Source organism: Perna viridis, chromosome 2, assembly GCF_037379345.1.
Source record: "Perna viridis isolate PV_CMFRI_1.1 ecotype Kerala chromosome 2, ASM3737934v1, whole genome shotgun sequence".
NCBI classification, from domain to species: Eukaryota; Metazoa; Mollusca; class Bivalvia; order Mytilida; family Mytilidae; genus Perna; species Perna viridis.
In genome coordinates this window covers 13,572,504-13,596,447 of record NC_142446.1, presented here as the reverse complement: position 1 = coordinate 13,596,447, position 23,944 = coordinate 13,572,504, and the positions used below count along the sequence as shown (strand labels likewise).

The 23,944-nt window shown below is 33.6% G+C and overlaps 2 protein-coding genes across 3 annotated transcripts in view; both read left to right on the top strand.

Annotated features, from left to right (window-relative positions):
* The first annotated feature begins 7,351 nt into the window (after positions 1-7,351).
* Positions 7,352-7,789, top strand: LOC148623718 (uncharacterized). The gene has a single exon (XM_088565617.1). The coding sequence runs from the start codon at positions 7,352-7,354 to the stop codon at positions 7,787-7,789; it is 438 nt and encodes a 145-aa protein (XP_088421743.1).
* Positions 7,790-12,620: 4,831 nt separating this feature from the next.
* Positions 12,621-23,944, top strand: part of LOC148623717 (protein phosphatase 1 regulatory subunit 21-like) — a 35,948-nt gene continuing 24,624 nt past the window's right edge. For both annotated transcript variants that reach the window (XM_088565762.1, XM_088565763.1), the window contains exons 1-8: positions 12,621-12,700; positions 15,799-15,867; positions 16,028-16,174; positions 17,051-17,155; positions 18,853-19,017; positions 20,207-20,265; positions 20,802-20,896; positions 22,387-22,589. In XM_088565762.1, coding sequence (XP_088421888.1) covers positions 12,653-12,700; positions 15,799-15,867; positions 16,028-16,174; positions 17,051-17,155; positions 18,853-19,017; positions 20,207-20,265; positions 20,802-20,896; positions 22,387-22,589 — 891 coding nt within the window. In that variant the 5' untranslated portion in view covers positions 12,621-12,652. The remainder of the gene's footprint in view (positions 12,701-15,798; positions 15,868-16,027; positions 16,175-17,050; positions 17,156-18,852; positions 19,018-20,206; positions 20,266-20,801; positions 20,897-22,386; positions 22,590-23,944) is intronic.

Below are 23,944 nucleotides of genomic sequence, written 5' to 3'. Positions count from 1 at the left end.
CCGTCATCATTAATTATTTTTCAAACTTCTCCTCTACAACTTGACCAATTAGAACCAAACTTGGTATGAATGTTCCTTGGGGTATCCTGCATAGAACTGATGTAAGGATATTTGATCTGTCGAACAGCATGGCCGCTGTTACTAAAAATAGAATATAAGCGGTCCGTCAGAAGTGTTTCTCATACATCTCCAAAACCGTTAGGTTTAGCCAAATTCTTTCAATTGCCGAAATGATTCTTAATATAAGGCCTAAAAGTTTGCAATGAATCAAAGTTGTCGGACGACTCATTGTTAGAGATATTGCCCTTGAAAGGCAAAAAAAAATGAAATTTTTTGTTCTTAGCAATTTTAAGCCTAGATCTTGTGAAGAAACTATGATAGATAGAAAGAAACTTTCAATTAATGAAATGATCCTTTTGATAAGTCCTACCAAAGTCTTCATTGAGTCAAAGTTGTCGGACAAATCCTAGTTAGAGTAATTGCCCTTGAAAGGCAAAAATGTAACCAGGTGAGCGATTCAGGCTCATGGGAGCCTCTTGTTTAATGTTCACCCCATGACAAGGATGCACGTTTTCTTTACGTGAGGTGTGATATGCAATCAAAGAGAGTCATTTTAGCTCACCTGTCCTCAGGCCAAGTTAAATATTGACATCACTAGGCGTCCCTCGTCGTCGTTAACAATTTTTCAAAACTCTTCTCCTCTAACACTACTTGACAAATTAGGACAAAATGTGGTATTAATGTTCCTTATGGTATTCTAATTAGAAATAATGTGGGAAATTTGATCTGTCGAAAAACATGGCTGCTGTTCCTAGAAATAGAACATAGGGTTTAGACAGATGTTTTCTCCATATATCTATCTCCAAAACCATTAGGTTTAACCATATTTTGACATGGATGAAAGTGGCGGAAGCTCGGGAGCCTTTGCTTCCATATAATTTTGCACAAAAAAAATGAAATGAAATACAGTGAGATAAAGAAGGAAGAAGACGATGTGGTAATTTTTAAGTGGAATCGATCACGTATGGGGGTTTCTATGCTGTTGATTGATTTACTATGTCCTCATTGAATAAAGATAAGGGTTTATTATGTGAAACTCTAAATCCCATTTTCATGAAAGTAACATATAGACGTTTTTTACACAATTTTAATTTGTCAAACCTCAAAAGTGATCGAATGACATACAATGTATACTGTGTGTGGACCAGTTGTCGTTTCAAAAAGGGCTTTCACAGTCATAATGATGAATAGAGATGACGGTTTTCAGGTAATAAGTCAGTTAATATAATGATTGAACCCCCTAAGAGGTCAAATGTCAACGTTGCCCATGTGCCAGTACTTTGTATCATACATAAATTACAGATTCAAGGTCATTATGATAGCTTTCAAATAAAACAGATAAAAACAATCAGACCTCATAGATGGAAAACATATAGACTCAGGCGTGCTATCGCAGAATGGGCAGCATTACCTATTCAAAAATTAATTAATCTCAAGACACGAATGGGTTTTCCATAACGATTTACAATATTGATGATGATTGCAATAATGACTTCAAAACTTGATTAACTGATTATTTATCTAAAATGTATCAGACAGTTGATGGAATATGTTGCATAAATAGGGTTTTTTTTTTCAAAAGCTTAAAAATCAGGTTAACTATGCAACCCGAGTCGAGATACAATTATTTCCGAGACCGCTGTAAGGAACAAATAGCAATCAAGGGAACCAAGATTCTAGCGCGAATCAAAAGAATGTAATCCAGAGACAAAGAACAGATGGAAATCGACACACAAAAAAGAACATAAAATAACCAAAATAATACGTACAAAGCAACAAAATTAAATAAGCAACTCGGACTCCACTAAAACCTGCGAGCAGGGATCAGATGCACCGGTAGGGTACGCGTCCTCTGCCTTTCTCGAAAGCCGTCGAGGTGCTCACAAAAAGTCAAGCCCGGGTAGACGAAAGGGGAAAGAAAAACTATAATACGCCGAGCAAATCTGTCCTCACGGTGCAGATGGATACACCGTAACGATCCACGAGCTCACGATGACGACCATAAAACTTCTGTAGTGATTTCAACCTTGTAGCTACATAACCCTGTTCCAGAAGCCTAATTATAAGAAGTCTAGCGCAGCACAAAAAAATCCACAAAACGCCTCACAATAAAGCCATTTCAACATAAATTTTGACTAACTTTCATGGGTCTAAAACGCTCAGACACCTGGAGCTACCTGGGCCTTGAGCGGGCCCCTAGATCCCTTACCGAAATATGGGCTTCCACTTCAAAGAAAGTCTGGCTACTCCTGCATGTGGGCATTTTTGATCCGTCGAGGAACGTGACCGCCGTTACTAAAAAATAGAACATATAGATCAGACAGAAGTTTCATACATATATCTCCAAAACCGTTAGGTTAAGCTAAATTCTGACATGGGAAAAAGAGTTCAGCATGATGAGATCTATCCGTAGTAAATTTTCGTTTTAATCTGTTGAGTCACATTGCATTAATTGCCTTTTTTCGATGTTTTTGTTTTAATTTTTAACAAAATTCTGAAAATGCTTGACCAATTTTGACCAATCTGAACTTAATTTGTTATGAATGTTCCTTGGGTATTCTGCATAGAAGAAAGGATTTATATATTTAACTCCTTGATAGAAGCTATGCGGGGATTTTTTATCCGTCTGTTTTTAATCCTATTTCTTTCAAAAATCTCTTCTGATACTACCTCACCAATAAGAATCAAACTTCGTATGAATTGTTATAGGGTATTCTGCATAGATTTGATGTGGGAATTTTTGATCCGTCGAAAAACATGGCTGTTGTTACTAAAAACAGAACTAAGGGCCAGACAGAAGTTTTTTTTTCATATTTCTCCGGAACTGTTAGGTTTAGCCAAATTCTTTCAATTGCCGAAAGGATCCTTTTATAAGGCTTACAAAAGTCTATTGGATCAAATTTGTCAGAAAGTCGAAAAATAAAATTGAAGTTTTATATTGATCGAAATGTTGAAAAAGCTAATTACAAAAACATTGTTCTAAGTCTATGGTGTACGGACTGGTTCAAAAGTATATATTAGTGATAAAGCGATGTATTTAAACTGATTGCCGGATGTGCAATAAATTAAACCGACTAATTAGTAAAAAATACCGATTATTCGGTATTTGCAGTTTTTTTTACCAGTTAATCGAATTTATTGTGGATCAATTCAATATTATTCTCAACGTCCCCTTTCGTTCAAAAGAAAACCATATAAATAGGTCCCGTCAAATTGACGGGTATATTTAAAAACAGGATTGAACCATAAAAAAAATACATACTACAAACTAACGAAAGTCGTAATGTTTAGCAACTTGTATATAATTATCAAAAAGCTGTGCATTGTACATCGCAGACAACATGCTATTCACTTTGATTGACGCATGAACCCGCCTCCAATCTATAGAATTTCTTTTACTACATACACCTAACGACTAACGCCCAGGTAGGCTACCCATCTATGAGAGACTACTCTGACATAAACCGGGCAGATCATAGCTCGTACTCGGATGGCGGTGGATCTAGAAGATGGGAACCTTGACGGCAAATCTCTTGGTCCTCCAGGTTGTGGGTTGAGCACAAAATTGATTACCTCGTCTCACAACAACCACAATAGTTACGGAAACCAGACCAGTTAACAAAACAAATTGCAACTGCATACCACGGGATGTTAGTGGTCATGACAGCAGTATGACTGTTGTTAGAGAAGGCTCAATCGAAGCTAACAGGGGCTGATCCAGAATTTAAATAGACTAGGAGGTAGCACAGTAAAAAATATTTTGAGGTAAAATTTTGAAATATTCTTCTACAGTGAGTGAAATGTGGATATCTTTTGCGGTAAAATTAGCGAGAAATTAAAGTTTCAACCTAATAGCACCAAAATCTATCCTTGGCAACCCTTGTTTTGCAAATTTTAGGGGGGCGGGGCGCACGCCCGCCACGCCCCTGCCTGAATCCGCCCCTGGCTAACAAGAGGAACAGCCATCTGGGACCGTAAGAATATCTTAAGATAGGTGCGTGGAATGTGCGCACAATGTATGAATGTGGAAAGACAGCTCAGGTAGTAAAGGAGTAATCAAGGGAATCAAGGTTATAGCGGTAATCAAAAGAATATAATCCAGGGACAATGACCTGACATGTAAAACAGACATACACAACAAAGAACATAAAGTATATAAAATCTTACATACAAAGTAACAAAAGCAAATGAGCAACTCGGACTCCACAAAAAACTGGGAGCATGGACCAGGTGCACCGGTAGGGTAAGCGTAATCTGCTTTTCTAGAAACGCCCGCCGAGTTGCTCATAAAAAGGCAAGTCTGGGGTAGACACACAAGGAAAGGAAAACTATGACCCGTTGAATAAATCAGTTTTCATGGTGCAGATGGATACACCATAATGATCCACCAGTTCATGATGACGACCATAAAACTTCTGTAGTGATGACTTCAATCTTGTAGCAATATAACCCTGTTCCAGAAGCCTATTTGTTTGAGTTCTAGTGCGATACAAAAATTCTACGTAGTTTTGGCAAGCTCTGGCATAACGTATATGTTGTGATATGAACACTACATACGCAGGTGCTGAAGGGATGTTGCCACAGATGAAAGGAAAGATGACGATGCTGAATGAAACGTCCTCACGTTTGTCGTAAAGTTTGGTCAATAGTTTTCCTTTACCATCGATTTTTAAGTATAGGTCAATACGAGGCTGACTTCACAGTGTCTGTAGTATCCTTTATCTCAAGTTCTTTGGGGTAGATGCGATGTATCAAATCCCCGAAATTAGGATTGTTTAAAGATAATACGTCATCTATATAGCGAAACTGAGATTAAAGGATCTAGCCAGACGATATTCTTTCTTTCAGATCAGATCAGGTATAAAGTCAGCCTTATAAGAGTGAAGGAATAGGTCAGCAAATAAAGGAGCACAATTTGTCCCCATTGAAATTCCGACCGTTTGTTGTCCATTCAAAATTCCAGCATTTTGTGAACATCTTCCTCTGTATTTTTGGGAGATGATTAGGAATTATTTCTTACAAAGTATGAGGAATCTCTAAAACACGTCCACCACACTAGACAAATATGTTGTCCATTAAAAATTCCAGCATTTTGTGAACATCTTCCCCTGTATATTTGGAAGATGATTTGGAATTTTCCTGGATCCACATTGAATTAATATTACTACGGGAGTAACAAGTGTTGTGGTAGGCCTGCAGACCCTCTTTGACAGTTGTGAGTATAGAAGTTAAAAGTTTTGAAAGAGGTTTGGTGGTAAATTTTGCAGATCCAGCTATGAAACGTTGTTTGTATGGATTCTTGTGGATTTTAGGAATCCAGTACATAGACAGTAAATCACAATCAACGTCCTTGGTAGAGAGACCAAAAGAGGTTAGCACAGATTTATGCTTTTCCACAATCTCTTCTTTGGAGAGTGTGGTAGCAGTACAGGTCTTATCACTGCTATTATTTGCTACGTCTACCTCTGATAATAAACATTGGATGTAAAGGAGATGCAATCTTATAACACTGATATCCTTGGAGTAAGTTAATGAAGGTGGACTGACTGTGGATCTGTTACTACACCTACTGGAGAGACAATTCTATACTCCAGTAGAAAAGATAACAAATATCTACAAGGTGTTGCTATAACCATGAACAACAACGCCAAGCAAGCACTCATCGAATGGTCACCAGTAGATGAAATATTGATTGTAGCAAGATTTCATTCTAAATTTGCAAAAATGACTTTGATACAGTGGTATGCACCCACTAATGAAGCTGAAAATGACTCAAAAACATCATTTTATGAGAAATTACAAAGCACCGTGAGTAAAATACATCGGCATGACATTCTTATAGTCCTTGGAGATTTGAATGCTAAAGTCGGTAATGACGACGATGGGAAAGAAAGAATAATGAACAAACACTGAGTTGGCAATATCAATGAGAATGGAGAATTTACTAACAGATTTTTGTAGTGTCAATGACCTTAAGGCTTATAATTGGAGGTACACTGTTTCAGCACAAAGTTGTACACAAGATCATTCGGAACTCTCCAAATGGTCGAGACAAAAACCAGATAGACCACTTGATGATAAATGGACGTTGGAAAAACTCACTGTCCGATGTAACGGTAATAAGGGGAGCAGACTGCTAGACCCACCATCTAATAATTAGAAAAATCAACCTTAAATTAAAAAAGGCTATAAAGAAAGTAATAAGTAAGAGAGAAATGTTTGATATAGACAAGCAGAAACAACCTGAGGTACAAAAGAAATTTTAAGGAATAGACTTAGAGTTTTAGAGAACTTACAGGATTCAGACACTGATACAGTGGAAAGCTTAGAACGGGAATGGAATAAGATTAAAAATATTTACAAAGACACTTCTAATAACATACTTGGTTACAGGAAGAGTGAGAGAAAGCAATGGATAAGCGACAACAACTGGAATAGCATTCAAGGAAGAAAAGACATTAAGAATACACTAAACAACGCAAAATCTGAAAGAATTAAAACCGCCTTGCAGACAGAATACTCTGTTAAAGACAAAGAAGTTAAACAAAAAGCTAAGGCAGATAAAAAATTATCTTGAGACACTAGACATGGAGGCAGAAACAGCAGCCTCAAGCGGACAACTTAGTTCAGTATGTAAGATCACAAAACAACTAAGTGACAAACAAACCAACACATGCAGGTCTAAAGATGGTAGAGTTTTAATATCAGAGATACAGCGGCTTGAAAGATGGGCTGAGCACTTTAAAGAAGTTCTAAATATTGATCATCAGGGTGACATCCCCAATATAGAACAGTTTGGAGAAGAATTAGATACAAGCATTGAAAAAGTATCGAGGCAAGAGATCAGGAAGTCAATACTTAAGCTAAAAATGTGAAATCACCTGATTTGGGCTCTATAACATCAGAACTACTGAAAGTAGATCTGGAAACCAGCACAGAAGTATATAACAACTTATTTCAGCACATCTGGAAATATGACACAATTCCTAATGACTGGGCAAAAGACTGTAGCATTATAAAACTACACAAAACAGGAGATTTAAGTGACTGCAACTACTGGCGGGATATAACCTTACTACCAGTACCCAGCAAGATACTGTTAAGAGTCCTGTTAAATAGAATAGTTGTTGTATTAGATGATCTGCTAAGGAATGAGCAGGCAAGGTTTAGATCAGGCAGAGGATATATTGACTACATTTTTACCATCCGTAACATTATAGAACGAGGTATTGTTAAAGCATATGAATTACCATAAAAATAGCTGTCTTAAAACAAGCTTCCTACAACAACTATGAATGCTGTGTATTACATAATGGTCAAAAGTCAGATTAGTTCCTGGTGTCACCTGGGATACGACATTTCTCCCCTCCTATTCATCACTGTAATAGACTGGTGTATGAGAACAACACTAGGAAATAAAAACACAGGCATCAGACGGACCATGAACTCCTTCTTAGAAGACTTTACCTTTGCTGATGACATCTGCCTTCTGTCTAGTAATGTTAACAACATGCAGAGTAAAACAACAAAATTAAATGAAGTAGCACAAAGTATAAGCCTGAACATCAACGAAAAGAAGACCAAAGTAATAACTGTAAACAGTGATACAGATCAATCAGTCACACAAGAAAATAACATCATGGCAGAGGTTGAGGGTGAGGAATTCAGATATCTAGGCAGCATGTTAAGTAACACCGAAAGACATCAGAGCCAGAATAAGCAAGGCTAGAAATGCATTCTGCCAACTGCAATCCATATGGAGAAGTGGGTCAATCAGTATGAACACCAAGCTGTAAATATACAACAGTAATGTAAAGTCTGTGTTATTTTATGGGGCTGAATGCTTGAGAATAATGCAAACTGACATGAAAAAAACTATCCTCATTCCACAGCACCTGCCTTCGAAAAATCTGTAAAATTTATTGGCCTAAAAAGATATCAAATAAAGAACTATACCTTAAGACCAATTAATGCTGCATGGAAATAGAGATAGAAAGAAGGATGTGGCGTTGGATTGGGCATGTTTTGCGAAAAGGAGGAGAAGATATCACTAAGATTGCACCAAGATGGACACCTGACAGGAAGCGAAAAAGAGGACGCTTAAAAGAGGCATGGCGAAGGATGGTCGAACAGGAGATGAAAGATATAGGGAAGACCTGGGGGGAAATAGAGAAGAAAGCAAAAGATAGGCAGTTGTGGCGTCGGCCGGTTGAGATCTTATGTGCTGATAGGCACGAAGAGGATAGATAGATAGATAGATAGATAGATAGATCGGTGAAAAAAACTTTTGAAGCATGTGGATGTTCACAGAAAAAAAATAGCGGTTAACCACTAATCAAACAAATTTCACTAAACAATTGAATATGCGATATAAATTGTCGATTATACGGTTTTTATTATCGAATAAGCGATATCAAATACCGAATATGCGTTATTTTTTGTCGATTAATCGCTATTTTGATATCGATTAATCAACTTTTCTACTGAAACTCACAAATACATACTTTTGAATCATTTCGTATACCATAAAGGTCCTTAAAATCCTCGTTTGTGCTTAAGCTGCAATACATGATATCTATTGTCAATCCGTTCATGATCATCTTTCTCGCTTGATCCATACCGTGGAGTTGTTCTGGTATATTTTGACGGGGGTGCATTTGAAAAAAATTAAAGCAGTACCCATCTCGTATCTGAGCTTAAGCCTAGATTACTATACCCAAATTCATGTTCGAAGTCATAATCAACCTGATTCTAAGCGAACAATATATTAGAAAATTACTTATCTAATAAAAAACTAATGTAATCATGTATACTGACAAAACATTCTTGACCCGGTATTTCTGTTCATTTGGTAAAACGACATCCATAATATGGCAGATATCATTCATAAATTAAAAGGGTACTAAATATATGTCTACCAGGTAAAAACGGATACCTAAAATCAGTGCAAAATTTTCTGAAGAATGGACCCATAAAAATGCACACCCCATATCTCGTATATCGGGAGTAACCCAACTTCCCCACAGCGCTTGACACTAAGGGGAAACAAAATTTCCTAACCAATTTTCACCATCGGGAAATAATGTTTTGTGCAATACTTTTTAGAAGCATACTATTGTCAAGATAACCATAGCCGCAATTGTAATTATGACTGGCATCCTTAATGGAAGAGTTGAATTAATATTTGCTAACTTACGTAAGTGAGCTGAATTCTTCTTGCGTTATGAGGTTTACAAGAAAATTTAAACACGCATAGACTTATAAGTTAACAGATCTAATACATGTAGCATGTTATAAAATATCAAAAATGACCAGTTCGACATTATATCATATATTTAGATTGAAATATAACTTTTTTGTATATGCATAAGTGTTTGTTTAAATCTTACATCGCATACCCTATATCACACTCCAAGACTTGTATCGCATACCCTATATATCTCACTCCAAGACCTATATCGCATACCTTATTTTGCACCCCTTCACAGACCATACTTGAAATATGGTTAAAATATATGATATAATGAACATGACATCTTAAAATCTGTATCACATGCTGTATCAACCCTGGACCTAACGGTAGACCTTGAGGTGATATAGGAGTCTCGGGTTGATACAGCATATGATACAGCTTTTGACATGTAGTATTCAGTAAGTGCTCCTCTCATAGCCGATTTTTTTTCCTAGACTGCTACTACTACGTGGGCTGAGATACCCCCCTCCCCGTGCACCCCCCCCCATCCACCATGATTTTCAGGTACCCTAATACCTCCCATTTACGAATCTCTTTGTCGCCAAAAACTAATATGAAGCATTTTTGCATTTTTTGGCTACTTTTTATACCTCGTTGAGGCATAAATTTATTTTTAAGTTTTTTGATTCTACGAACTTCTTTTTTCTACAGAACCTACTAAAATGACATATGTATGTATCATCATGTAGCCAAATGTCAATAGTACCAAGAAAGTTGCGGTAACACTAAGGATTTTGCGATAAAATGCGAAAAATGTACCCCTACCCCGCAGAAAAATCGCTAAATTGACATATTTTTCAATGTCAAAACCCCTAGAGTATTAATGCTTCAGTAAAAAATAGCTTATTTGGTATTTTCTGTTTGGGATTATCACAATTTATACTTCTGGGGTTCGTTTGATGAATTTTGGCGATTTTAGTAGTTAGAATTTATCAAAAAAATGCAAAAATGGGATTTTCGATTTTTCGGTCAAAAGTCACATAAATTCGACTCTACAAGTTATTACTCAACAAAAACGTCTCAAATTTGGTGTCATTCGATAGATAATTTAATTTTCTACATAAATAAACCACACAAAAACTAATTTTCATGAAAGAATTTTCAAAACATGTTAAAAATATTACCCACACCCCTAGAAAACTGGTTTCAGTATCAAACAGAATTCTCATTCACAGCATACCGACACCGTAAAACTCATATTTAGGTATTCATTAGTAAGATAATGATGTTCCCAATATATCTAATAAATTTAGGCGCTTAGATTTTCTTTTTTGGGGGGTAATAACTACTATAAAATCGTAAAAATAGGAATTTTCAGAATTTTAGAATTTCTTCTATATCACCCATTATTTCCATTTTTTTCAGAATACCGTAGTTCGATCAATCTTTTGTGCGATACGGTTCATTAATACAATGTCTTAGCTTCAAAATGAGCTCAAGTAATGAATATTTGAACTTTTCTAAGACAAGTTAGATGGAAAATTGCCATACCTACCCATAAATAAAAATCCCTCAACATGAACTCAAATGTTTATAATTAATATATAAACGGTGTACAATAGACATGTTGGGTACTGTTGTTTTAATTATCGATGTATTCAACATATATTCTCATTTCAGGGGCGTATTTTTCATTTTCAATGTGACAATAATGAGTTTTTCATAAAAAGGGAGATTTTCAGAATTTCATATTTCCTTCCATTTCACCTATAATTGACATTTTTTCAATACCGTACCTCAAATAAGCTTTTGTATATTTAAATACAAATATATAGTGTCTTAGCTTTGTAATGAGCTCAAGTAATAAATATTTAAACTTTTCCAAGTCCAATTAGGTGAAAAATTGTCACCCCCACCCATCAAAAATACCTAAATATGAACCAAAATGTTAATTTTCAGCACATAATCGATGTAAAAAAGACATGTTGGGTACTATTGTTTTAATTATCGATGTGTTCAACATATATTCTCAATTCAGGGTCGTATTTTTCAGTTTCAATGTGACAATAATGAGTTTTCATAAAAAGGGGAATTTTTAGAATTTCATATTTCCTTTCATTTCGCCTGGAATGGGCAACGTTTTTCAAGTACACTACTTCAAACAAGCTTTTGTATATTCAAACACATTTAAGTAGCATCTTACCTTTCTAATGAGCCAAGGCAATGCACAATTAAACGTATTCCAGGCCAATCTGATATTCATGTAACAACAATATGGCAGGCCGTTGTGGAATTTATAAACTATCTATTAATATCAATAAATGAATTATTGATATTAAGGATTAATTGTTGATACCAATAAATAGTCAATATTGTTATCAATAAATATAACATTTTTATTCACACGTTGATAAAACATTTATATCAATAAATAATTTATGTTTGTTACATATTTATTAGGATGTTGATAATTAATTATTGATATCAATAAATTGTACGATTTATCAATACGTTAATAAATATTTATTAACGTGGTATTACATCATTTATTGACATTACTAAATAGATGAATTATGAACGTGTTGATAAAGAGGGTGCCAGTAAAAGTAGTTTAATCGTGGTCGGAAAAGTGTTTGTAATTGCTTATTTTATTGGATATTGCCCGGTATGCACGATCTGGAATGAAATTAAATAACACATTAATTAATATTTATTAACATGTTCATAATTCGTTTAATTTAGTGATATCAATAAATGATTAATCAACATGTTAATAAGTATTTATCAACTTGTTACTAATTCATATATTTATTGATATCAATAAATTATTTTTGCACATGTTAATATATATTTCTTAACATGTCATTAAACGGCTTGCCATTAAACAATTTTGAAGCATGCGTAGCAAAATGTTTCATATAGTAAGTAAAGGGACCACTCGATTAATGTTACAGAAGAGTAATTAAGGGAACCAAGGTTATATAGCGGTAATCAAAAGAATGTAATCCAGAGACAAAGACCAGACATGGAAAACAGACATACTCAGCAAAGAACATAAAGTAACTAAAATCATACATACAAAGTAACAAAAGCAAACGAGCAACTCGGACTCCACAAAAAACTGGGAGCATGGATCAGGTGCACCGGTAGGGTTAGAGTCCTCTGCTTTTCAAGAAACACCCGCCGAGTTGCTAATAAAAAGTCAAGTCCGGGGTAGACAAACAAGGAAAGGAAAACTATGACACGTTGAGGAAATCAGTTTTCTTGGCGCAGATGGATATACCGTAGCGTGTAACCCAACCCCACTCACCCCCACCCCCCCCCCCCCCAAAAAAAAAACCGGAATAATTACCGAAGTTGGTTACTATTTATTTAATGATGTGGGATTTCCGGTGAAGAATGGCAGATGCAGCCAAATATCAAAAATTAGCCGCAGAATATGCTAAGGTTTATCGATCTAAACAACAAGTCACAACTTAAAATAACGACCAGTCTTGCTAAATATCATAGCAACTCGTTTCCATTGATTGAATGTTATATTGTTCTACATTACATGTTGCAATTATGGAACGCCCCCTTTCTTTACATCATCGCAAAACAAATGTTTACATCTCTTCCTCCACCAAACTGTCATATTAAAAGCATTTCATCTTATAATAATTGACAGAGAATAAGTCCTTATTTCGCAATGTTACAACAATGATCAGTGGGTAAAATGATCATGTTAAAAAGTTATGCTATGTCAACCTTTGTGTGAGAATTTGTGTTGCCGACATTACATTACAACTGTTATATTTTAAAAATTTCTGCTAAGGTATTGATTAACTCTGGGACTAATAAGTTGTATTTAATCCCAGATTAACTTAAAAATTCTTACTGGTTTTCACTATCTATCTTTACATAAAAAAATATGTAATAAGTCTTTTTTGCCTAGTTTATCTACCTTCACAATTACCCATTACAGTTCTTTCAATATCAAGTGAAAAATCGATTGCTTCTATTTTAAGTGCATTTATTATAATGTTCCATATGTCTTGTTTGGTTTTAAAAATACATACCATTTTTTGTTGTGGACACTGCAAGCAAACTCAAATGACACATGCAATCTTTAAAAATTTAGATTCATGTTAATAATGTTCTTTACTAGTCTAAATTACATGTGTGTAGAATAATAATGGGACATTTAAATGAGTACTACAGTATGTGGTTTATTGAGACAAAATTTACCGTATAACATGGCATCAATTATTTCTAATAATTATACAAATATAATGATATACCGTATATACTCATGTATTAGCCGGATTTTTTGGGGCTAAATTTTCAACTGTTGGGAAGGGTTCCGACTTATAGACAAGATTTAGCTTTGAACCAAAATTTTCAGCTTGAAAATTTGACAGTTCTATCATTGTTGGGAATTTTTCAGACCCTTCTATACTTATATTATCTTCCCTGTATCAACTTGATCCGATGGAGCAGTCTAGCAAATAGAGTTGTCACATTCTGAGACATTGTATAATATTGATTTGTTGTGACATGCATCATTAATTTGATCCTCTGTCGTACATTATAACACCTAGATGAACTGTCCCGTACTACCATACATCGTGTACTAAGATACAGCCCTAGATTAATCCTACTAGGAGGAATGACCCAGCCAGCGAAAGCTATATTTTTATAGCCTATCTGGCAGAATGGTCTAGGACGTTGGACTTTGTGCAGGCGGTGTTGCCATAGATGTCACAGCGGTATGAGTTCGAATCCCATGGAGGGAAAGACCAAAAATTTGCTTTGTAAATTTGACAGTTCTAACATCATTTGGAATTTTTCAGACCCTTCTATACTTATATTATCTTCCCTGTATCAATTTGATCCAATGGAGCGGTGTAGCGAAATTAATTTTCACCAAATTCTATGTTTGAAATAAATATTCTATGTTTGAAATAAATATTTTAAAGTTATTTTAGTGATCAAATAAAATTACATTATATTTCTTAGGAAAAACTATGAATTGAAAAAGCTAGTGCGGACTTTACAAAGCACATATGTCTGCCAGATAACTAGGCAGTTTTGAGCTAGAGTCTAGTTTTATGGTAGATACATTAGTAGCTATACTGCTTTTAATTTGTAAAGAAAAGAAGCATAATTCAATGTGCACAAGCAGCATTCCAAAATAGACACATATTTCAGACGCTATAGAGTTTTGGGATTTTTTTATGCTAGCTGTGAAAAATGTTACATTTTATCAAATTTTGACTTAATATTTACTCAAACTTGCATATAGTATTTATATAACATATATCTCTTACCTCCATTTTGCATAATTTGGCATTATTTTGCCAATATTTTGTTCATTAAAGCATAGCCTATTGAATAAATAAAGAGTAATAGTTTTACTCTTATTTGGTAGTTATCACTATAAACTTTTATAAATCTCTTAAAACTAGAACATGTAAAATAAAACAATTTTTAGCTGCGGCGGCATACACAAAAAATACCCCATTTTTTCAGTACCTGATCTTGAATATTTCTATTGTATGGAACATGGAAGTACTATACATCATATGACCTGTTTGGGCTACCATTTGGTCATTATTTGGTCATACTTACTGTGGATTGTAACATAAATTTAAACAAAGTCTAAGATGTTAACTCCATCTTTCACATATGCCCTGCTAGATGTAGTGGCATGATATATGATGCCCTCTGAAAGATTTTGAAGCTGATTGTCTGTAAACACCTGACAATATTATCTAGATCATAATTTAAAATTTATTGATGGATTTTTTTCCAACTTTTCAGTGTTTTTAAATGCCATGTCATACAGATCAAGTTCCAATTTCATGATCATCTGTTAGATTACAAAAAAAAAGTATGGCAATTTTTAGATAATTTCTAATTTTTGTTGAGTAAATTTGAGTAGTCTTATCTTGAAACAACCCCACATTGATGTATTATGGGAGGAATTGGATTATCTTAGAATTTAGTGCCAATGGCCATTAATTATTCACTTACATTGGATTGGAGCATGGCAGGGAATCATTTGATGTTTCATTCTTGTCCAGCGTTAATGGTTGTTTTTGTATTGCATCATGTTTGAATGTTACTGTCCTATTTGTGTTGTTGTCTACATTGCATTGTCATTGTCTTTAAAAAATATTAAATTTCTTTGCAATTACTTATCTTGAAGTTATAGTTAATTAATTGTATCTCTTAACTGAAGATATATTTTAGTTTAATACCAAACAAAATTCACTAGAAATATGAGCTACCACAATGCATTTTAGATGTCCACAGATGCACATGTGCATATGTAAATGATCACCCAAATATAATATCTGTACATGGGCACATGGGAAAAGAAACAATGTAGAAATACACAATATTTATACCTTTCAAAATAAAATTAAGGGAGGACACCTTCATATTCCATAAATATTGTGTCTGTACTTGTCACAATTGACCAGCAATCATTAACTGTGATTGTATCAAACTGTGCTTTGTGAAAAGTTTTATTGTTTAACTTTTTATATATTATTCAACAGCTAAAGGCACAGATACCAGTTCTGAAGAAAGCATACTTAGATGAACAAACCACTTGTAATGAGGTCAAGGTATGCATAATACAATGAAAATTTGAATATTACTTCTTAGTGGTCAAGTATTCAACTAAAAATAAAAGTCTTTATTTGAAATTAAAATTTGTGCCTTACAATGAGATATCTTAGTTTGTTATGTCAAACATTCATGATTACTATCTGGTACTTTCTGTAGGAACAACTGAAAGAAAAGGAACAAGCAGTCAGGAAATTTGAACAAGAAATTGACAGTTTAACATTTCGGAACCAACAATTGTCTACAAGGGTCTTACTTCTGCAGCAAGAACTAGATGATGCTCAATCTCATAGGAAAAAAGGAAAAGTAAAGTTCTTCAAATCAGTCAATCCATCTCATAAAGGATGGACCAAAAATTCAAAGATTATCTTTTTAATTTTTAGTTCACCTATTCTAACAAATGTTCAAGTGAGCAATGCCATCAGTATGTGTCCATTCTTCATCGTTATTAATCATAGTCTATAAATTTTTGTGTCTTGAAAAATGCTACCCTTGAAGTAGCTGGCTTGAGTAAAACTTTCACAGTAATGACAATCTACTGATGATGTCCGTCAGATGACTCCTTAGGCAGTTATAGCTTCTTACCGGTCATTTTTTTTTTATCTTTCCATCAAACTTGTAGCTTTATTTTCATTTCCATTGGTGCTTATTTAATGCAGATGGAGTCTGACCATTTTTAACTAGGTACACATGTAAATCATTACTTGAAAAATTTTAAATCATCATCATTACAATGTTTGAATATTACTGCACATGTTACTACCCATTTTTTTAATGTATTTTTATACCATAAAGTAAATAGGGCCAAATACAATTTTCTCAATTAATACAGTTTGTCTTCAATTTTAACATTTATATCATGATTATATGAACTTATTTTAAAAAATTCCATTTCATGGTTCTGATGAAATAGTGTAGAGCATGGCATCAGTCTTTTGTGTGATGGAAAGTTCATAGCATGTCATTAGCCTTGTGGTTGATGGAATAATTCTTAATGCTCTTGTTCTTATGAAATAGTGCCTAGCAAGGCATAAGTCTTGTCCGTAGAAAATAGTGCCTAGCAGGGTGTAAATCTTGTTCTTGGGAAGTAGTGCTTGGCAGAGCACCAGTCTGTTATCAATTTATTAATATTTTAGGAGATTGGTTGTTAATTAATTTCTAAAGAAATATTATTTATTTTAGGGTAAACATTCTGATACCAATCATCTGCCATCACCTGTATCTGCTGGAGTTTTTAATGAAGAGCTACAGAGAAAAATTGAAGAAAATGCAAAACTAAGCAAGCAGGTTGGTATAGAAATCTACACCATTAATTGAGTTTACATACAGATTTAAAGTAAGGGTTGAAAAATTTATTAAAATATTATTCTAAAAATCATCCTTTTTTATTAGATTGGCAACAGTGTTCAATGGAAACCTTGTTTAAGATCAAGAACATCACAGCAACATAATTATGCTAGTTTATGTTGTGTCATCAATGACCAGGTTGGTGTCAGGGTGAAATGATGAGTTTGCTGGTGTCTTTTTATATGACCACAAAAATTTGATGAGAAAAACAGATATCAGCTATCTCTTTTGGTTTTCAAGTTATGAGGGATTAAAGGGACCACACCCCATAAAATCGTCTTTTTATTTTTGGTCTGATTTTGAATTTTTTTTGTTATTGAATCCTTTAGGAAAATCCCTGCCTGCATTTTTTAATCAGATTTCAGATATCTCATGTTATTTCCGGTTATAAGGAGTCAAAAGACCACACCCAAAAAAATGACTTTTTCATTTTTGGTTTGATTTTGAAAATTTTTAATTGAATTTCAAATTTGGTGCAACATAGTGTCTAATCCATTTGTTGTATCCATAATGAATTATATGTTCCTATGCTTACATGTAACTAATATTGTGCCTGCACATGCCCCAACTGTTGAGGGTTCGACCAATGGGGTTGTGTCATGCTGTGCTTTGCAAAGCGTTTTATTTTAGTTGATTTCAATAGATCACAGAAAATCTGAAATATATTTATGTTGACAACTTATGAAGTCTGGAAAGTTGATAGATCTTCTACAAATTGACATCAGAGGAAAAGACACATTAACAATTATTATGTCTGCTCTTGATGGATCTTTTAATCTTGTTGTTTTTGTTCTTCTAAACATTTCGTTTTCGAGGTATTTATTTCTAGATGTCTTGATATGTTGACCAGATTTTAGTAGTTACCAAGATAGGTTTCATTTCAAGCTTGCATTTTTTTCTGCTTTCTTGAAATTTTATCGATATATGGCCCTAGAATTTTTAATTTAGTAATTTTTGTATCTGAAGCACAAATTAAATCTATTTAGGGACTTTTTTGAATATGTGAATGAATGAAAGTATTTCTGTATGAAATTTTTTCAATCTTCTAACATATTAACAAGTTATTAATTATGTAGATCTTGAAACACTAGTAAAATTTAAAATGTATTACATTAGTTCATTAGCTTTTTCCTTTCCAAAATTTGTATTAACTACTGGTGTTCCATATCTGTCTAAAAAAATGAATTGAATTCAGATTTTTTTAATTCAATGTTGTCGTCAATAAAATTTTTCAGGAGACAATTTGTCACTTAAAGTGATTTTTTTAAAATTATTTAAATTAGGATAATGATATGAGATGGTTAATCTACTATTTTAAGTTTCTTACCAGAAACATCTTAAAGGTATATATAGGTTTTCAATTTTTGAGTTTTTCACTTGATGATTGTACAAGATTCTTATGATACTCTTCTTCCAAATGGTTTAAAAATGGATGCAATTTACAAGTATGAATGTTGTTTTTTTTTTATTAACCAATACTATTTGTTAGGATGATTGCTCTTGGAAATGGGAATAAGAAATATTGTAGAAATGATTTTGCAGCTGATTTTGATAGCAGCTGGACAGCCTATTGTAATAATAACACTTTCTGCACTAATTTTACTTTTAAAAATTACTCAGAGAAATCTTTTCTCTAGGTAGATGACAGCAATAGATTGTACCAGAGTCAGATAGAAGAACTTCAAAGGAAGGTGAAAGAATATGAAAATAAGCTTAGCAAACACCAGGAAGTTAATGATGTTGCTTCTCAGAAAAATAAAGCCTTAATTGACAGACTGCAAGAAGAAAAAGCAATGATAGAGGTTTGTGTGCTATTTGGGAAGTAGATTTTCCAGAGGAAAAATGATTATTATACTAATGACCTTGGTGTAAGTCTGTCTGTATTATCAACAGTGTCAGTGTTTGTTATTTATTATCTAGAAACCTTGATTTGAATTTGAAAGCATTTTAAAGCTGGTTTTTAGGGTACAAGTAAAATATTATTTTGTAGATGAGTATGATTATTGAAATGACTGTGCAGCTTCTCAGATTGTCAGTAAAAGATTCTGGTTTGATCCCAATGTGTCCTTCAAGAAAAACATATATTGACTGTTTTTAACTTAATGTCATAAATGGCCAGTATTAATTCTAATGACATTGTATTGCTGTCTTGAACAAGAACTATTTTTACTAGTAGCATAATTATTATTTCAACCTTAATGATTCTGGTAAGATATTGAGAATCTAAGACCTGTACAAGTGCAAGATAGGGCAATCTTGGACACATGAGGGTATGATTTTATTCTTCTCTAACGAGGCTCTGCCGAATTAGAGAACAATTCAGTCATACCCAAGGGTGTCAGAGGTTTCCCAATCTTACATGAGAAAAGCTGGTATTTGATTCTTTTTCTCACTTCAAGTTTATTTCCAATGAAATGTTTGAATTGAAATGACCGACATTTAGCAGCTAATTATGATGGTTCAGTCAGTGATAAGTCACAACCTAGTTCAAAACAGCCACTAGATAATCAATCATTGATTATTTGATAAAATTATTATATTTTAAAGAATTTTTAAACACATATTGGTAATATATGATTGTTACTTACTCTTTATTTAATTGTGCCATTATTGGACAACGTAGATGTTCTTTCTCAACCTGTGGGTGAGATAAGGGAATATTGCACAACTAAAAAATAGAAATTTACTTTTTCCTTTACTGAGAAATACATGTGTCATAAAGTCTGTCTGTTCCTCCACCCCCAGTTCAAATCCGCCTCTTCTCCCAAACCACTGTACGAAATTAAACAAATCTTTCACACATTCTTTATCAGATGATGCCATTGTATGCGTCTTATTTTGTTTTCCCATCTGAATGGCTTTTGGGGTTTCTGCATGTATATGTATATGGTTTCTAGGGAGGGAAGCAGGAGAAGTATCAAATACAGTTTTTTTATGGTCTTTTGTTTTAATTATAATTTTGTCACTTTCTATTTCTTTGACTGTTTTAAGGTTAAACAACAGACACTAGAAAATGACATCAAGGTGTATAGGTCAAGAGCAGAAAAAGCGTGAGTATCTTGTTTATGTTTGTTTACTTATTTGAGCAAAAAAAAATATTTAATATTGAATGATGTTGTTTCAGACCTTAACCATTGCTTGCTACCTCTCATTAGTTCTGGTCCAGCTACATTCTATTTATTAACCATAAGCACATAACATTGCTTGGAACCTCTTGTTAATTCTGGTCCAGCTACATTCTATTTATTAACCATAAGCACATAACATTGCTTGGAACCTCTTATTTATATTGCATAATGAGATTGTAGCAGAACACTGTATTACCAGGTATTTTCTTACTCCAGTAACAAGTAAGGTCACTGTTAATCAGCAGGGGTAGAAATGAGTATAATGAGCCTAGTAACCTAAAGAGTTGTTATAATTATATCATTGGTGGTCCACCCCAGTTGTATTGCTTGTAGGTCATATTGCTTGAACTGATTTCAAAATGAAACTGACTGTAATGATTATTAAAATTGCTTGTATGTTATTTTCCATCTATGATATAAACAACGCAAACTAGAAATAACTTTTTTTTTAATTCCAGGGAAGGTAGTCTGACTGAAGTACAGAATCAGTTACAGAGACAGTTAGATGTAGCTAATAAGATAATAGCTGATAAACTTCCATTTATTGATACAAGTTAGTATGTTTATTAGCTAATTATTTCCAGTTTTGTTCATACTTATGACTTGGTTGCCAAGTGACATATAGTTTTATCCTTTTCCCTCCTTCCATCCTCTTGTCATTTTAACGTTTTTCTGGATTTTCTAAACTACTAAAGATATTCAGTTGGTTTATTTCTATGTGGATCTAGGTTGATAGGTTTCAGATCAAAGTTTGTATTTTATTACACTAAGCTGATTTTTGAAGAAGTTATGGGCCTTGAACATTATTTAACAACCAGTTATAGGAATGTTATTGGTAGTTAATTACAGATAAATTTGTACTGATGTTCATTTCATTTAATCCTAGTTATTTTTGCTCATGTTGTATGTCATCATATTTTGATGGATTTCATTTGTTCTACTTTTCTGATTTTTAATGATTTTTTTTTTTGCATTTAAATTTAAACCTTTTACTGAAGATGACAACTTATCTGAGTATTTGTTCTATAAAAATATTCACACTATATCAGAAACTCATGGTTTGTGAAGAACCAAATCATTGTAAAAAATAAGATATCTGTCAAGGTCAGGCCTACTGTTCAAGGTATTTGTAGTTAGGTCACAGACCTGCTCTGTATACATTATTAACATCATTACTGGGGTATAAAGTTTTGACATGGTGTGATTGTTTTCTATTTAAGTAGTTAGTTTTTGTCAAAATCAGTCTGAGGGTAATTCAAATTTTTATTTAGAAACAGTTCCAGACCACATAACCTGTCTTAGTTCTTCATTCGGTAGTGTTACTTTTGAGAAAAAATATTTATATCGATTGTTCATGAAATTGTCAGAGTTACTGTTCTTGATTTGGTTGATTTAAGTGGGCGATGATTGTATGATTTCTACAAAAAACGGACCTGTATGCAGAAAAGACTATTTTTATTTAAAGATATGGCATATGTTGATAAAAAGCAATGTTTGTTAGGTTTTTTAGCACTATGTATCACCATTTGAGACCCAATCTTTGTAGTTTTTTTCTTTTCATTATAGGAAAGTTTTTTTTTTTTTTTGGTAGGAAATTTTTTTACAGAAAAAAGTAATTATTTGAGAGTAATTTTCTTCTAATTTTTCAGATGATTTCAGATATGATATAACAATCTCTTCAGGTTACTTTTTAGAACCCTTGCTACGTGGTTGCAATTAGGTATTTACTAGCCCTTCTGGCTGTCCATCTATTTATTTATGGTTTCCAGACAATTATTTGAGAATGAATTATGTGACTTTCTTCAAATTTTCAAAAAAAAAGCTATCACATCTTTTTAAAAATCTTGAATTATGGCTCTTGATCAACCAGAAATATGAAAGTGTAAAGGTTCAAGACAATTATTTGAGTATAGATTTATGTTATTGCCTTCCAAATTTCAAATTTCTTGAAGTGGGGTAGGATTTTTACAGGAATGGGTAATAAGGAATGTATAGAGTAAATGAGCATGTTCATGAATTATTCTTTAATTAATTGCTTTTCAGAAAATAGAGATCTAAATGGATTAAATTTACCAACACATGACAGGAAACACCAACTTAGAGCCAGAGAGCTAGTCAGTCAGACTGCAAACCATTTGTCTGACATGGTACAAGCACTGTCTAATTTCTTTACCTACTCAGAACAGAGATCCAAGATCTACCCAGCAGAATGTATTAGTGAACCTATGAGCCCTATTAATTTGCAGGTAAAGAAAAATTAATGAAATTCCCTCTGAAAGTGGCTTGTTGTATTTCCATGACAGCAAAAAAAAATTGAGGCGGTATATTGGTATGGCACTGTTGTTGTCTGTGTTGTTAACTTAAGCTGTGGTTGACCAATTGTTATAAAATATATATATGATTTTGCTATCCACTTAAGGAAGTTTCCTTTTCAGTTTGAGTATGTGGCCCCTACCGTTTTTTCATAAGGGGCCAAAAACGATCAAAATAGGTGTTATATTAAAACCCATGTAGAATGTTTGTTTTACATCAGATTTTGAAAAATTTCTTTTATTGTGTTCCTTACTTAATTCTGGTAAAGAAATGTATCAGCAGATTTGATGCATTATGGACTGTTATTAGCGGTCATAGGGACCACCCCCCAAAAAAATTCCTTTTTTATTTTTTGTCCAATTTCCAATTTTTAAGTGGCTAATATTGTTAGCGACTCCTTGCACTTGTAATTTTAGTACTTTACATTCGCGTATGCTTTGCATAACTATATATTACTACATTAAGCTGCTGATTGGTGCACTATTTACTGTCATAGCTTCATAGTTCTAGCTACATAATAGATCAAAATCTACCTCTACATTATCAGGGCCCCTATATATAGCCATTGCCAGTTGTTAATCTGGTTTCTAATGTGGTTCCCTGGTGAATATCATCAGCGACCCAAAGATTGCTTAAAAATTAAGAGAAACTTGTGGAACGAAAACACTACCTGCACTTCCTGGTAACCAGTTGTTTTGATTGAAAAACATTTGTCATTATGGTTACGAAAGAGTAATCATAGCAAGGGTACCAAGATTCTAGCAGAAGTCACCCCATTTTAGATCATATCGTTCATGCAATTTTGGATGTTGAAAGCAAGCCAAAATCAGTGGCATAGAATATTTATCGATGAGCAACTTTGAAGACATAAATCCTTGATATTTATTGGATTCTTTATGAAAATACCTACATGTTATATGGCTACATGTATGCAACACCTGTACATGATTCCTCAAGCACAACAATCAGTTCTCTGGGCTAAAGTAGGTATTTAACATGATTCCTCAAGCATGATTGTCAGTTCTCTATTATGGAAATGTTCAGAAAGATCTGTTGATGGATGAATGTGTTGGAAGTCCTGAAATGGATTTTCTTCCCAAATTTTACATTTCAAACTTTGAAAATCTTCTCCTTTGAAACCATTGGTTGTATTGAACCAGAACTTAGCATTTAATGTTCCTCAAAACAAAACTTACAATCTGTGCATGTGTTTTTTTAATTTTTTGTTTGACTCGGGTAGCTCAGTGGGTGGCTGCAGCCACTTAATGTTGCCATTGACACCCTGTGG